At 41.0% G+C, this 13789-nt stretch overlaps 1 protein-coding gene across 13 annotated transcripts in view; it reads left to right on the forward strand.

Annotated features, from left to right (window-relative positions):
- evi5a (ecotropic viral integration site 5a) overlaps positions 1–13789 on the forward strand; it is a 312699-nt gene that overhangs the window by 47077 nt on the left and 251833 nt on the right. For 9 of the 13 annotated variants that reach the window (XM_041207864.1, XM_041207860.1, XM_041207861.1 and 6 more), the window contains exon 2: positions 7738–7967. In XM_041207864.1, coding sequence (XP_041063798.1) covers positions 7819–7967 — 149 coding nt within the window. In that variant the 5' untranslated portion in view covers positions 7738–7818. Of the gene's footprint in view, positions 1–7737; positions 8004–13789 lie in introns of those variants that run through there. The other 4 variants (XM_041207873.1, XM_041207870.1, XM_041207871.1 and 1 more) reach the window with 4 other exon arrangements.

The following is a 13789-nucleotide window of genomic DNA, read 5'->3' on the forward strand; positions in this document are numbered from 1 at the left end:
GTGAAGGCGCCCTTAGGTAGCAGTGATCACAATATGATTAAATTTTGCATTCAGTTTGTGGGAGAGAAGAGTGGATCTGAGACTAGTATTTTAAACTTTAAGTGTAATTATGAGGGCATGAAAGCAGAGCTTGTTGCAGTGAATTGGAAAATTAGGTTAAGTGATTGGTCAATAGAGATGCAGTGGCAGACATTTAAGGGGACCCTTAAAGGATACACAATAGATACATTCCGATAAGAAAGAAAAATTCCAAGGGGAGGACCCATCATCCGTGGTTAACCAAAAAAGTTAAAGATAGTATCAAACAAAGGAAAATATATAATTCTGCAAAGGTGGGTGGCAGGTCAGAAGATTGGACAGAATATTAAAAAACAGCAAAAAAAATTCTAAAAAGTTTAATGAGGAGGGAAAAATTAGTGTGGAAGAGAAAACTATCTAGAAATATAAAGACAGTAAGAATTTCTATAGATATTTAAAAAAGGGAGTTAACAAAGTTAGTGTTGGTCTTATGGAAAGTGAGCTTGGGGAGTTAATGGAAAACAAGGGGATGACAGATGAATTTAATAGGTATTTTTCATTGGTCTCCACCATAAGGAATATAAGTAACATCCCAGAAATATCTATAAATCAGGAATTGGAAGGGAGGGAGGAATTCAAGAAAATTACAAACACCAGGGAAGTGGTTCTTAGCAAATTGTTGGAACTGCATGTTGACAAGTCCTCGGGTCCTGTTGGATTTCATCCTAGGGTTTTAAAAGAAGTGGCTAGTGAGATTGCTTGATGTATTGGTTTTAATTTTCCAAATGTCATTAGATTCGGTGAAGGTTCCATTAGATTGGAAAAAGTTAATGTAACTCCTTTACTCAAAAAGGGAGGGAGATAGAAAGCAGGAAAATATAGGCCAATTAGCTTAACATCTCTCAGAGGGAAAATGTTAGAAGCTATTCTTAAATATATTATAACAGGACACTTAGATAAATTCAAGCTAATCAGGCAGAGTCAACATATTTTTGTGAAAGGGAAATCATGTTTAACCAATTTATTGGAGTTCTTTGAAGTAACAGGTGCTGTGGATAAAGGGGAAGCAGTGGATGTACTGTACTTAGATTTTCAGAAGGCAATTGATGATGTGCCTCATAGGTTATTGCGGAAGATAAAAGCTCATGTAGAGGGTAACATATTGACATGAATAGAAGATTGGCTAGCTAACAGGAAACAGAATAGGCATATAAAGGTCTTTTTTTGGTTGGAAGGATGTGACAAGTGGTTTGCGCAGGAACAGTGCTGGGGCCTCAACCTTTTACAATTTACATAAATGATTTGGATGAAGGGACCAAAGTGTTGAATGTGTTTCTGTCTCCTTCCCGTGTTAAGCACAGTAACTCTTCTAAAGCGATCGAAGGAATGGTTGCTAAATTTGCAGATGACACAAATATAGGTAGGAAAGTAAGTTGTGAAGAGGAGATAAAGAGCTGCAAAAGGATATAAATAGATTAGCTAAGTGGGCAAAGATCTGGCAAATGGAGTATAATGAGGGGAAAATGTGAAATTGTCAATTTTGGCAGGATGAATATTACAGAGGCACATTATGGATTGCAGAGCTGAGATGCAGAGAGATCTAGGTGTCCTAATGTATGAATCGCAAAAGGTTAGTTTGCCGATGCAGTAAGTAATTAGCAAAGCTAATAGAATGTTATCGTTTATTGCAAGGGGAATTGAATACAAGAGTAGGGAGGTTATGCTTCAGTTGTAGAGGGCATCGGTGAGATTACACCTGGAGTACTGTGTACAGTATTGGTCTCCTTATTTAAGGAAAAATGTAAATGCATTGGAAGCAGTTCAGAGAAGGTCTACTAGCTTGATACCAGGAATGGACAGGTTGTCTTATGATGAAAGGCTGGACAGGCTAGGCTTGTATCCTCTGGAGTTTAGAAGATTTAAGAGGTGACTTGATTGAAACGTATAAGATCCTGAGGGATCTTGACAGGGTGGATGTTTCCTCTTGTGGGATGATCTAGATTTCAGGGCCACTGTATCAAAATAAGGGTTCACCTATTTAGGACAGATTAGGAAAATTTATTTCTGAGGGTTGTGGGGCTCTGGAATTCTTTTCCTCAAAAGGCATTTAAGGCAAAGTCCTTGAATATTTTTAAGGCAGAGGTAGATAGATTTTTGATAAGCATTGGCGGTAAGCAGGAATGTGGAGTTGAAGTTAAAATCAGATCAGCTATGATCTTATTGAAAGGTGGAACAAGCTCAAGGGGCTGAGTGGTCTACTCCTCCTAGTTCATATGTTACTGGCAGATGTATTGGACATTTGGCATTGGCATCTTTGTTTCTTTTTGGGATTATTGTTAGCTTTCCAAGATACAAGCTTCTAATTTTGATCTATTTTTAAGTGCCAAGTGAAGACTTGCTGCTTTACTAGAGAGCCATTCAACTCTTAACTCTTTATTTTTCAGAAGACCTTTTCATTTTTGCTCACTATGGTGAGTTACATCTAATTGTCTCTCTGTGGATAGTATCCCTCGCTTTCCAACCTCATTTTCAATTCTTTCTTTTTCTCCTGAAGTTGCGCCCACATGCTAGACTGTCAATCTGTTGGCATTGGCTGATGTGTGCTACTTTGCTGAAATGGAACTCTTCATTCACAAGCCTAGCGCCTGCATATCGGAGGTGAGCTGAGAGTGACCACCCTTGACCTCACGCCAGCATTTGACTGGCTTATCAAGGAGCCCTAGCAAAATTGAAGTCAGTGGGAATTGTGGAGGGGTTGGGCAGTGGGGGATTGGAAACATTCCACTGTTTTGTGTCATACCTAGCATAAAGGAGGATGATTGTGGTTGTTGTAGGCCAATAATCTCAGCCCCAGGGCATTGCTGCAGGAGTTGTTGAAGGTTCTGTTCTATGCTCATGTCTTCAGCTGTTTTATCACTTACCTTCTATCCATCATAAGTGGTCAGAAGTGGGGATGCTTGTTGATTGCACAGTATTCAGTATCATTTGCAACTCCTCAGTTGCTGAAGCAGTCCATGTTCACGTGCAACAAGACCTGGACAAATTTCAGGCTTTAGCTGATAAGTGGTAAGTAATATGCATGCCTGCAAGTGCCAGGCAATAACCATCTGCAACAAGAGAGAATCTGACCATCTCCCCTCGACATTCAATGGGATTGCCATCTCTGAATCCCCCATCATTAACATTCTGGGGGTTGCCATTGATTAGAAACTGAACAGCACCAGCTATATAAATACTGTAGCTACAAAGGCAGGTCAGAGATCGGAAATTCTGTGCCAAGTAACTCACCTCCTAAATGGCCAAAGACTGTCCCCCATCCTCAAGGCATAAGTCAGCAGTGTGATGAAACACTCTCCGCTTGCCCAAATGAGTGCAGCTCCAACAATACTCCAGAAGCTTGACACCATCCAGGACAAGGCAGCCCACTTGACCAGCACCCTATCCACTAGCGACATTTGCATCCCGTGAGTAAGTAAAATAAAGAAGCTGGTTATTTGATCTGGAGGGAATCCGAACTGAGTTTGATCCTGTTCTCTATAGACGTTCATAGACAAGCACTTTCCATCAGTGTCAACTGGTTACTGTTTTTACCCTTACCTTGTTAAGGAGCTCAAGTCCAATAGCTGTGGTTCAGTGGCAGCACTCGCGTCTGAGTCAAAAGGTAGGGAGTTCAAGTGCCTCTCCAGAGACTTGAGCATTTAACCTAGGCTGGCACTTAAATGCAGCACTCAGGGAGTGCCCTCACAGGTGAAAAAAAGATCTCATAGCACTATCTCCGAAGAACAATGGGGGAGTTTTCCAGGGTGTTCTGACCAACATTGATACCTCAATCAACATCATTAAAACAGATTATCTGGTAAGTATTACTTTTGTGTTTGTGGGACCTTGCACACAATCTGACTGCCATGTTTCCTACACAAGTGACTGCACTACAAAAATACTTAATTGATCGTAAAGCATTTGGAGATTTCCTGTGGTGCTGAAAAGCACTATATGAATACAAGCCCTTCTTTTCTTAATATATTGTCCTAATTAAATACCACCAGCAATCTGTAATCTGCTGAATTTGTGTGTTTCTTTGTGCTACAGCTGTTTAGACTGAAAAATAATGGCATAAGTGACTTGGCTTATTGCTATTTGACCTGTGGAGCCTCATCCCAGCTGTCTGAAAATTGTTCTAAGAGGTGTTTTTTTTCCTCTAATTCTCTCAGTTCTGCTAGCTATTCATTGCCAGTTTTGTGATATGGAGTCTTTTTGGTGTCTGAATGTAACTACTTTCAGGAACCCAGTTGTTACTTTGTGTTAGGAATATGAAAGCATTGTAACATCCTACCAATGGGGCATTCTGCTCTTGATGATCATGGATTACCTGAAAGGAAGTACAAAAGTATTAGGCCTGTGTCTCGAAGCCTGAAAACAACTAATTTCACCAAGAGGGGAGGGTTTGTCATCTAGAAGGTCATAAGAGCTGATTCTGCTCTGAGGGGACATTTGGAGCAAATGTGATCAAACTACTGGTAGCTGTCTCCTTGTGATTGTGTGGTTACTAGCTATATCATTGGAAGATGATCCTCGGCAGCTGGGCCCTGCAGAGATTGTGCGCCTGTTAGAGCTTGGGGACAGCATGCCCTTCAGGGACCAGGATCGTCATTACAGTGGACAATGGAGTAGTGTGGCATGGGTGGACACGAATGTCAGCTGCAGGACAATTGTGGCCCGCACAGCTTCCAGGGAGAGGTTTGCCAGTATCTGCTCAATTGTGTTCAGCCCAACCAGAGGAGCATCCTCTGCTGGTTGATGAAACCCAGATGTCACAGTTAACTGCGATGCTCTGCATCATTGTCCTTTGCAGGTGCAGACCCCTTTGGCTTTACCCTGTCCTCCTCACACTGGGCTGAACATCAACCCTGCCTCATGGGACCAGTGCACATGTTCCCCCCAATCCTCACTGATTCCCCCAACAGTTGGGACTCAGATTCCAGGCTGTGTGTCTCCATCACACAGACACACAATAGTGGGTAGGGTTTTGTCGCTGATTGTCAGCAGGACTATGGGTGTGACTGGTGTGTCAGGAATCTACAGGCCAGTTAGCTTTACGCCTGTCAAAGGGAAAATGCTAGAATCTATTATTAAGGAAGTTATAACATTTAGAAAATCTATGTAATCAGGCAGAGTCAACATGGTTTTGTAAAAGGGAAATAGTGTTTGACTAACTTATTAGTTTTTTGAGAAAGTAGTAGGCAAGGTGGATAAAGGGGAGCCTGTAGATGTGGTGTATTTGAGTTTCCAAAAGGCATTTGATTAGGTGCCACATCAAAGGTTACACTACAAAATAAGAGCTCATAGTGTTGGGGTAACATTCACATGGATAGAAGATTGGTTAGCTGACAGGCAGTCAGGATAAATGGGTTGGCAAACTAACCAGTGGAGTGCCACAGGGATCAGTGCTGGAGCCTCAACTATTTACAATCTATATAAGTGACTTGGATGAAGGGACCAAATGTATTGTAGCTAAATTTGCTGATGACACAAAGATAGATAGGAAATTAAGTACTGAAGAGGAAATAAGGAGTCTGCAAAGGAATGTAGGTAGGTTAAAGTAAGTGGTCAAAATTTGGCAGATGGAGTATAATGTGGGAAAATATAGATTTGTCCACTTTAGCAGGAAAAATAGAGAAGCAGTATGTTATTTAAATGGAGGGATTGCAGAACTCTGCAGTACAGAGGGATCTAGGTGTCCTGCTATGTGCAGGTTATTAAACCTGAATTACCTGATTCCTGAGCGGTGGGGAGGATCAACTAGGCCCAGCATGCCCTGTGCCCTGGGAGCTTTCATACATGCGCATTCCAGTGTTTTAAAGATATTCAGGCTGGGGACAAGTACCCAGGGTGCCTGCGTGGGGAAAAAAATGTCATGAAAGCCCAATCACAGGACCCATTAGTGGGCACCGTAAGGGAAAAGTCCCAAAAAAGAGAGATCCCAGAGTGGGGGTGGGGGGAAGAACTGGGGAAGGAGCCAATGGGAGAAGGAGACCAACAGTAGGAATCATGACGGCAGGGCAGGGGAGAACCGCTGGGGGGAGGAGCAAATAGGCTGCGAGTAGGGAAGGTGCTGCGGATGGCAGACTCCAAGTAGTTGAGGGCTCAGGAAAAGCCCTGGAGAGCTGACAAGGCAGCGGAAAGCTGGTGACTCTGTGCTGCAGGCTGTTGGAGTGAAGGTAACTCTTTTAGAGCAGTGGTGTTCTGCTCGGCATGGCTGAAGAGCTGAAGTTGTACCCTAGTTGGTGCTGGAGTGCAGACAAGGGAATCCAGGGGACTATAGTCTCGAGAGACGAGATTGAAAGCCTGGAAGCTGAGCACTGTTGAGGTGTCCGAGTTGGAGCGGCTTTGAGGGAATTCAGAGACTTGATCTTCAAAAGTGAAAAGTTTGGAATTGAGAGTTTTAATGAGATTGTTTAACTCAAAGTGGATACTGACATCTAGGAGGGTTGCTGAGAAATCTCTGGGATCTGTCTTGGTTGCATCTGCCATTTATTGTGCAGTGTGGTGTGTCGACCACAGTTTTCCTATTAAGCCACATTTACCTCATGTTGATCCTGAATTTTAGAGTACAAGGTAGATATTGTATGTTTTATTTTCCTGATCTTGTATAGTATAGTAAAGTTTATTTGTATGAAAAACTATGGAATCTTGTGACTTTATTCTCCTAGCAAGTACCTTGGATCTCAAACTTTACTGGATTGTACCAAAAACCTGGCGGTCTGGTCCAGGATTATGTGATTGGGAAGGCAAATGTTCTTGTTTATTGCAAGGGGAATGGAATGTAAAAGTAGGGATGTTTTGCTGCAGTTGGTGAGGCTGCATCTGGAGTACTGTGCACAGGTTTGGCCTTCGTAAGAAAGGATATAATTGCATTAGAAGCAGTTCAGAGAAGGTTTATTCGACTGATTTCTGGGGTGAAGGGGTTATCTTGTGAGGAAGGGTTGACAGGATGGGCCTGTATCCATCAGAGTTTAGAAGAATGAGAGGTGATCTTATTGAAGCATGTAAGATCCTGAGGGGACTTGACAGGGTGAGTGCTAAAAGGATGTTTCCCCTAGTGGGTGAGACATGAATTAGGGGGCACAGTTTAAAAGTGAAGGGTCTTCAATTTAAAATGAAGATGAGAATTTTTTCTGAATGTTATTAGTCAGGAATGCTCTTCCCGAGAGAGCAGTGGAGGCAGGTCATTCAATATTTTTAAGACTGAGTTAGATTCTTGATGACAAGGGAGTCAAAGGTTATTGGAAGTAGATAGGAAAGTAGAGTTGAGATCACAATCATTGGGGGTTGTGTATATGATAGCATGAGATGGACTGTAAGCACAAATATCTAATTAATGATGCGTGCTGCCACTTGTTCCATTCCAGCAAATTCCAGCTCATTTTCATATTTTTTACATAGGAAGATTCTATTATAAATGTGGGCATTAGAATGGAAATAGTTGATGGGAAGCATGTGTGCAGATGTAAAATTTTTCACGTCAACAAAAGAATTACTTTGAAGTGTAGGACAATAGACGCTCAATGCAAAGTCAGGAAGGTTCATTTATAAAGCCAATATAATTCCCAACATAACTTGACTTTTTGCAAGTTCAAAGCAAAGCAGTACTTCAAAAGTTCTATTACTTATTAAGCTGATGGTATATTGTATAATGTAATTTTAAACGTTCTTTGTCAGGTGGCGACAGACAAGGTTGCAGAGAAGTTGAGTTCTACTCTCTCATGGGTGAAGAGCACAGTGTCTCACACTGTCAGTCAAATGGCTAGTCAGGTGGCAAGCCCATCTGCTTCACTGCATACTACATCTTCATCGACGACACTCTCCACACCAGCACTTTCACCCGGATCACCAACCACTCTCAGTCCTGATGATTTGGAGCTTCTTGCTAAGCTAGAAGAACAGAACAGGTGGGTTCTGTCCTGAAACCTGAATAAAACGTTTTTGTAAGTGAAGTAGTTTTATATAGAAAACTAAAATAAGCTGATAGAATTTCACATACTTTCATGGTTACCTCCCACTACTTTCATTTTCCTTTTTCAAATCTACCCCGTTCTGTCCACTGTGCAGAATATGAAAAAAATGAGATCTGTTTGTACAATTTTGTTGGTGCAGCTGGGTGTTTGCATTCATAGATTACTCTCTTAGCAGTGGTATAGCAAAATATCTGGAAATTGTTCATAACAAATGTGATTTAAATGACTTGTATCCTTGAGGCATATAGAAATCTTGGCTTATTTTTATGTTTGGCACACAAATCCATCTTCAGGGCAGATCTTTGCAGGAAAAGACAAGTTTTTTGATTTGGCATTGAGATTTCAGGATTTCAAAGAATTGCTCAGAGATTGCAAGAAGGCACCAATCTATGATTAACTTTCCTGCCAAATTGTTTGGTTCCCAGCACGTGATATTGAAATTTTTAACTGCTTGATTATATCATTTGAAGGAATCTTGTCGTATTTTGTTTTTCTCCTATAATTCTACTAAAGTAGTAATTCACAAAGCCCACAAAAGAATTATAGTCTGGAATATCAGCCATGAGTAATATAATCATGATTCAAGATATTTTTATTAAGATTTATTGGTGGGCTGGGTAGGAATTACTTTGAAACAAGCCATTCAATCTATGCTGGTGTTTGTACTCTACATGAATTTCCTCACACTCCATCTCAGCATTTCAGGATATTGTTTATTCCCTTTCTTTCATGTACTTAACTAGTTTCCTTTTGAATGCATCTAAGCATCATTCTTCCTGTAGTATTACATTACATGTAAATAAATTAAAATATTTCTCATTTTCCTATTAGATTTATTAGTAACTATCCTGCACTTATGCCACTGAGTTTTAGATCTTTAAAAATGGAAATATTCACTCCCTACTCTGCCATGTCCAACCCATTCATAATTTTTAAGATCTCTGACAGACCTCTAAGTTTTTCATTTTCCAAAGAAACAAGTCCCAACTTGTTTAAAAACAAAAACAAAAATACCTGGAAAAACTCAGCAGGTCTGGCAGCTGCCAGACCTGCTGAGTTTTTCCAGGTATTTTTGTTTTGGATTTCCAGCATCTGCAGTTTTTTGCTTTTATCCCAACTTGTTTAGCCTTTCCCAATAGCTGTAATCTCCCAGTTCTGGTACCATCTTTGTAAATCTTTTTGTTTTCTCTGGTGCTTTTATGTCCTTTTTATAGTACAGAGCCCAGAACTATGCACAGTACTTAGTATGGCCTGACCAGAATCCAATGCAAGTTGAATATAACTTCATTACTTTTGAATTCTATAACCCTAGAAATATATCTCAATGCCCTTAGCATTTGAATTACTTGACTGATCTGCAATGCTTCTTTTAAGATTTTATCACCTGTATCCCTAGATCCCTTTGCTCTTCTATTCTATTGTTTCTTTTTTTTATACATATGGCATAAATGTTTGTTTTTCCTATCAAAGTACATTTGCCATTGAACTGCTTAGTCTGCAAGTTTTCTAATGTCTTTGTTTATGTTGCATTCTTCCTCACTGTTAGCTTTACACCTAATCTGTTAGTTCAGATTGGTATCACCTTCAAATTTTGTTATAGAGCTACTTATTCCTATGTTTCAATCTACTCATATAAGTCCTGGCACTGATCCTTGAAGAACACTGCTTTCTACCTTCCCTGATCCTTAATTTGCTTTGATGCTGGCAAAATCACGTGGAGGGAGAGTCTGGCATTGACCAAGTTGTTAATCACTAAGAGGTTGTGGTGGAAGAATTAATCCAGGTTGGTCTCTTGGTTAAAGCTGGTTTATTTCTAAGACAACTCCTCAGTGCTGCTAACTTCCTAGTAGCTTCAACACAATGTTCCAGCTGTACCTTTTTATTCTATTTAGATGGGATAATTAATGCCCATTACCTGTTTAACTAGCAATTGGTTTTAACAAGATGATTGCCATATTCACAGATTCCCCTTTTCTTTTTAAATTAAAACGAAAAGAACTTGAACACTTTAAACAAACAGAAGGAAATAAGACACCCCTCTTCCAACACATTTAATAATTTCTTAGAGCAGGCACTCTTTTTGTAAAACAGTCTGATAGCTGGTGGCCTGTGTCAACCCATTTTATCTTAGAGATCTCTTTTCTCTCTAACATCTCCTTTATGCTGGCTAAGTCTATTTGTAGCCTTTTTTCCGTGACACTTTTCGTGGAATGAACATTGTTCCAAAGAGACCGGTTATCAACATAACATTCTATGGGCAAACTTTTCTCACATTGCCCCTTATATAATATTTCTGTCAATATATTGGATAAGTAAACCCCCAAATCTAATGCTTCTACTAAGGCTAACATTTCAGCAGCTAAGGTGCTTTTCACTACCCTTTTTATTTTCTTGGCCTCCCAAGCCAGTGGGCAACATTTATCGTTTTTTCCCACCAAGAATATGATGAACCCTGCTGTGCTAGAGTACCCATCTGGAAGATTGGCATGTGAAGCATCACTAAAAATGATCAATCTCACATCTTCTAGATCACCCAAGGCTGGAAACGAGCATACCTCTCAGAATTTGTTTTTTTAAAAAAGTGTTTTATTTGCTTTCAGAACTTGCTCAACTGTAGCATGTTTCATCATGGTACTCAGCTCCAACACATCATAACTAGCGTCAGGCATAGTCTGAGTGCACAACCAGTTCAACTGCCCAATCAAACTTCTCAACTGTTCCATTTCTTCCTTGGTAGCAGGATCCTCTTTTTGTGAGGATCTACCACGAGTTATTTGGATATAATTAACATTTTCTAGGTAAGATTGTTAATTCATTGTCACTCCTAACTTGCTCTACTTGATGTCTAAACCTATGTAGTTAAAGGCCCCAGAAGCCCAACTTCCGACCTGGAATTCCTTCTTTATCTTCTTGATTACCCATTGTTAAAATTCTACAGATCCTCCCCACAGGAAATCATCAACATGCATGATGAAGATCCCAGCTAGTTTCTTTCTCCTTATGGTACCAGTAGAACATCACGAGGCCTGCCTTTAACTGAATGCAACCTGTTTTCAACAAGACAGACCTCACAGAAAAATACCATACTCTTGATGCAGCATTCAACCCATAAACATACTTATCAAGCTTCCAAAGCTTTCCTTCTACATCTCTAGCTTCTTTGGGTGGTTTCTAAAAAGCTTCCCTTTGAAACTTCCATCCCTGTAAAAACACAGCCTTTACATCAATCGATTTGCACTCCCAGGAATAGGATGCCAAAATAGCTAAAAAAAAAATCTTTAAACTCACTTTTCCTGCAGTAGGTGAGTCCACTCTGAAATCCTGGTCTCCTAGTTTCTCTTCAAAGCCTCAGGCTACTAATCTCACTTTGGCCTTAAATCTGCTGTCCAGGAGTACCTTTTCTGTACAGATCCATCTGTGAGATAAAGCTGGCTGTCCTCTCAGGTATTTCAGAATATACCCCAAATTCCTTCCAACTTGCTAACTCTTTCCATTTGGCTTGCTTTATCAGCTTACTTTTCAATTTACTAGCAGCTACTAAAATCTCTGTCATAAGGACTTCTACTTCTATTGAGATTGCTAGCTTGCGCTCTAGTCCTCCTTGCTAAGCTGTGGCCTCTACTCACATTCCTCTCCCTTTCTGGATTGCTACTATATGATCGTCCTCCCATGCGAACAGAACTCCGTTTGCCAGTGTGTGATTTTTTTTCTAGGGTCATGACCACATTCTGGGCCACTGTCAGAACTCATACTGCGCTTTCTGAATTTCCGCATCTTTACCTCGGTTTGCCAATCGATAGGTCTTGTCTCCTGTCCTTCATCCTGCACATTTAGCCAGTGTTTGTATTTACCAGTGACCTTTCCTGCTCTCCTGATGATGGTGGCATCCCTCCACATTCTGGTCCCTTCTGGCATGTATGTTACCTTTGTTCCTACTTTGAGTAATTGCCCTTTTGAACGAATAGCATTGTCCTGTACCTCAGTATTACTTTGTTCATAGTCAGTCAACCCTGTATCTGCCATTGTCTGCTCCTCATACATACCCAGTGTATGTGTAAGTGAAGTGTGTGGTGCCTCCTTGTGTTCTACGTCCTGTTCAGAATCTGTAAAGGTATAGCCAGTACCAATTAACCATGAAGAATGTACCCTAACGGTTTGATTACTGTCTTGCACAATTGCTATCTTCCCATCACTCCCTATAACCTTGCTATGTCCTTTCCACTCTTTCTGACCTTCCCTTTTATAATATACCATGTCTCCTTGTCTAAACTGTATTCCTGATGGTCTTATGTGGTGCTTTAGGGCCTGCTGAGTCTTCTCCGAAACGTCAGCTGTAATGAAAGCTTTTCTGCCCGCATGCAAAGCGTTCAGATGAGCAGAAAATATGGAGCTAATGCTAGTCCCTTCTAGAGCAGGGGGAGCATCTGACAAAACAGAAGGTATTTCTCACGTACATCAACTGATATGGACTGTACCACCACCCCCCCAAACCATTTGCAGTGAGTTCTCTGCATGCACCACCCATGCTAGTGCCGTTTACAGTTTACAACCTGGTCGATCGCTAATATTTTATGTAACATGTTACCTATTACCGCATGGTTTCTTTCACCAAAGACCATTACTAAATGGGCTCGTGGCTACAGTGTGCGTAACTATGATGTTTAAGTTTTCATACATATCTCAAAATTGCTCATTGGCGAATTCCCCACCACTATGGGGTGGAGCCGGATGACACCGCTAGAGTGTTGAATGAATACTTCACATTGTTCTTCTCCCAAGAGAATGAGGATGAAGGTATTGAACACGGGGAGAGAGACAGTGAGGTTCTTAAGCAAATTAATATAGGGAGTGACAAGGTATTGGAGGTGTTGGCAGGCTTAAAAAAGTGGACAGATTTCCAGATCCGGATGACTTGTTTCCCAGACTGCTGAGGGAGGCAAGGGAGGAGATCGCAGGGGCTCACCCAAATTTTTAATTCCTCTCTGGCCACGAGGGAGGTGCCAGAGGACTGGAGAACATCTAATGTGGTTCCGCTATTTAAGAAGGGTTGTAGAGATAAGCCAGGGAACAACAGGCCAGTGAGCCTCACGTCAGTGGTAGGGAAACTATTGGAGAAAATTCTGAAGGAGAGAATCTATCTCCACTTGGAGAGGCAAGGTTTGATCAGGGATAGTCAGCATGGCTTTGTCAAAGGGAGGTCATGCCTAACAAATTTGATTGAATTTTTTTAGGAGGTGACTAGGTGTGTAGATGAGGGTAGTGCAGTTGATGTAGTTTATATGGATTTCAGCAAAGCCTTTGACAAGGTCCCACATGGGAGACTAATAAAGAAGGCAAATGCACATGGGATACAGGGTAATTTGATAAGGTGGATTCAAAATTGGCTTAGTTGTAGGAGACAGAGGGGGATGACAGAAGGATGCTTTAGTGACTGGAAGCCAGTGTCCAGTGGCGTACTACAGGGACCTGTGCTGGGTCCCCTATTATTTGTCATTTATATAAACGACATATGACTATGTGGGGGGTAGGATTAGTAAGTTTGCAGTTGACACAAAGATTGGCCAGGTGGTTAATAGTGAGGTTGAGTGTCTTGGGCTACAGGAAGATACAGACGGGATGGTCAAATGGGCAGATAAGTGGCAGATGGAATTTAACCCTGAAAAGTCTGAGGTGATACACTTTGGAAGGAGTAATTTGACAAGGGAGTATTCAATGAACGGCATGACATTAGGAAGTTCTGAGGAACAAAGGGACCT

The sequence above is a fragment of the Carcharodon carcharias genome, chromosome 16, assembly GCF_017639515.1.
Source record: "Carcharodon carcharias isolate sCarCar2 chromosome 16, sCarCar2.pri, whole genome shotgun sequence".
Lineage (NCBI taxonomy): Eukaryota > Metazoa > Chordata > Chondrichthyes > Lamniformes > Lamnidae > Carcharodon > Carcharodon carcharias.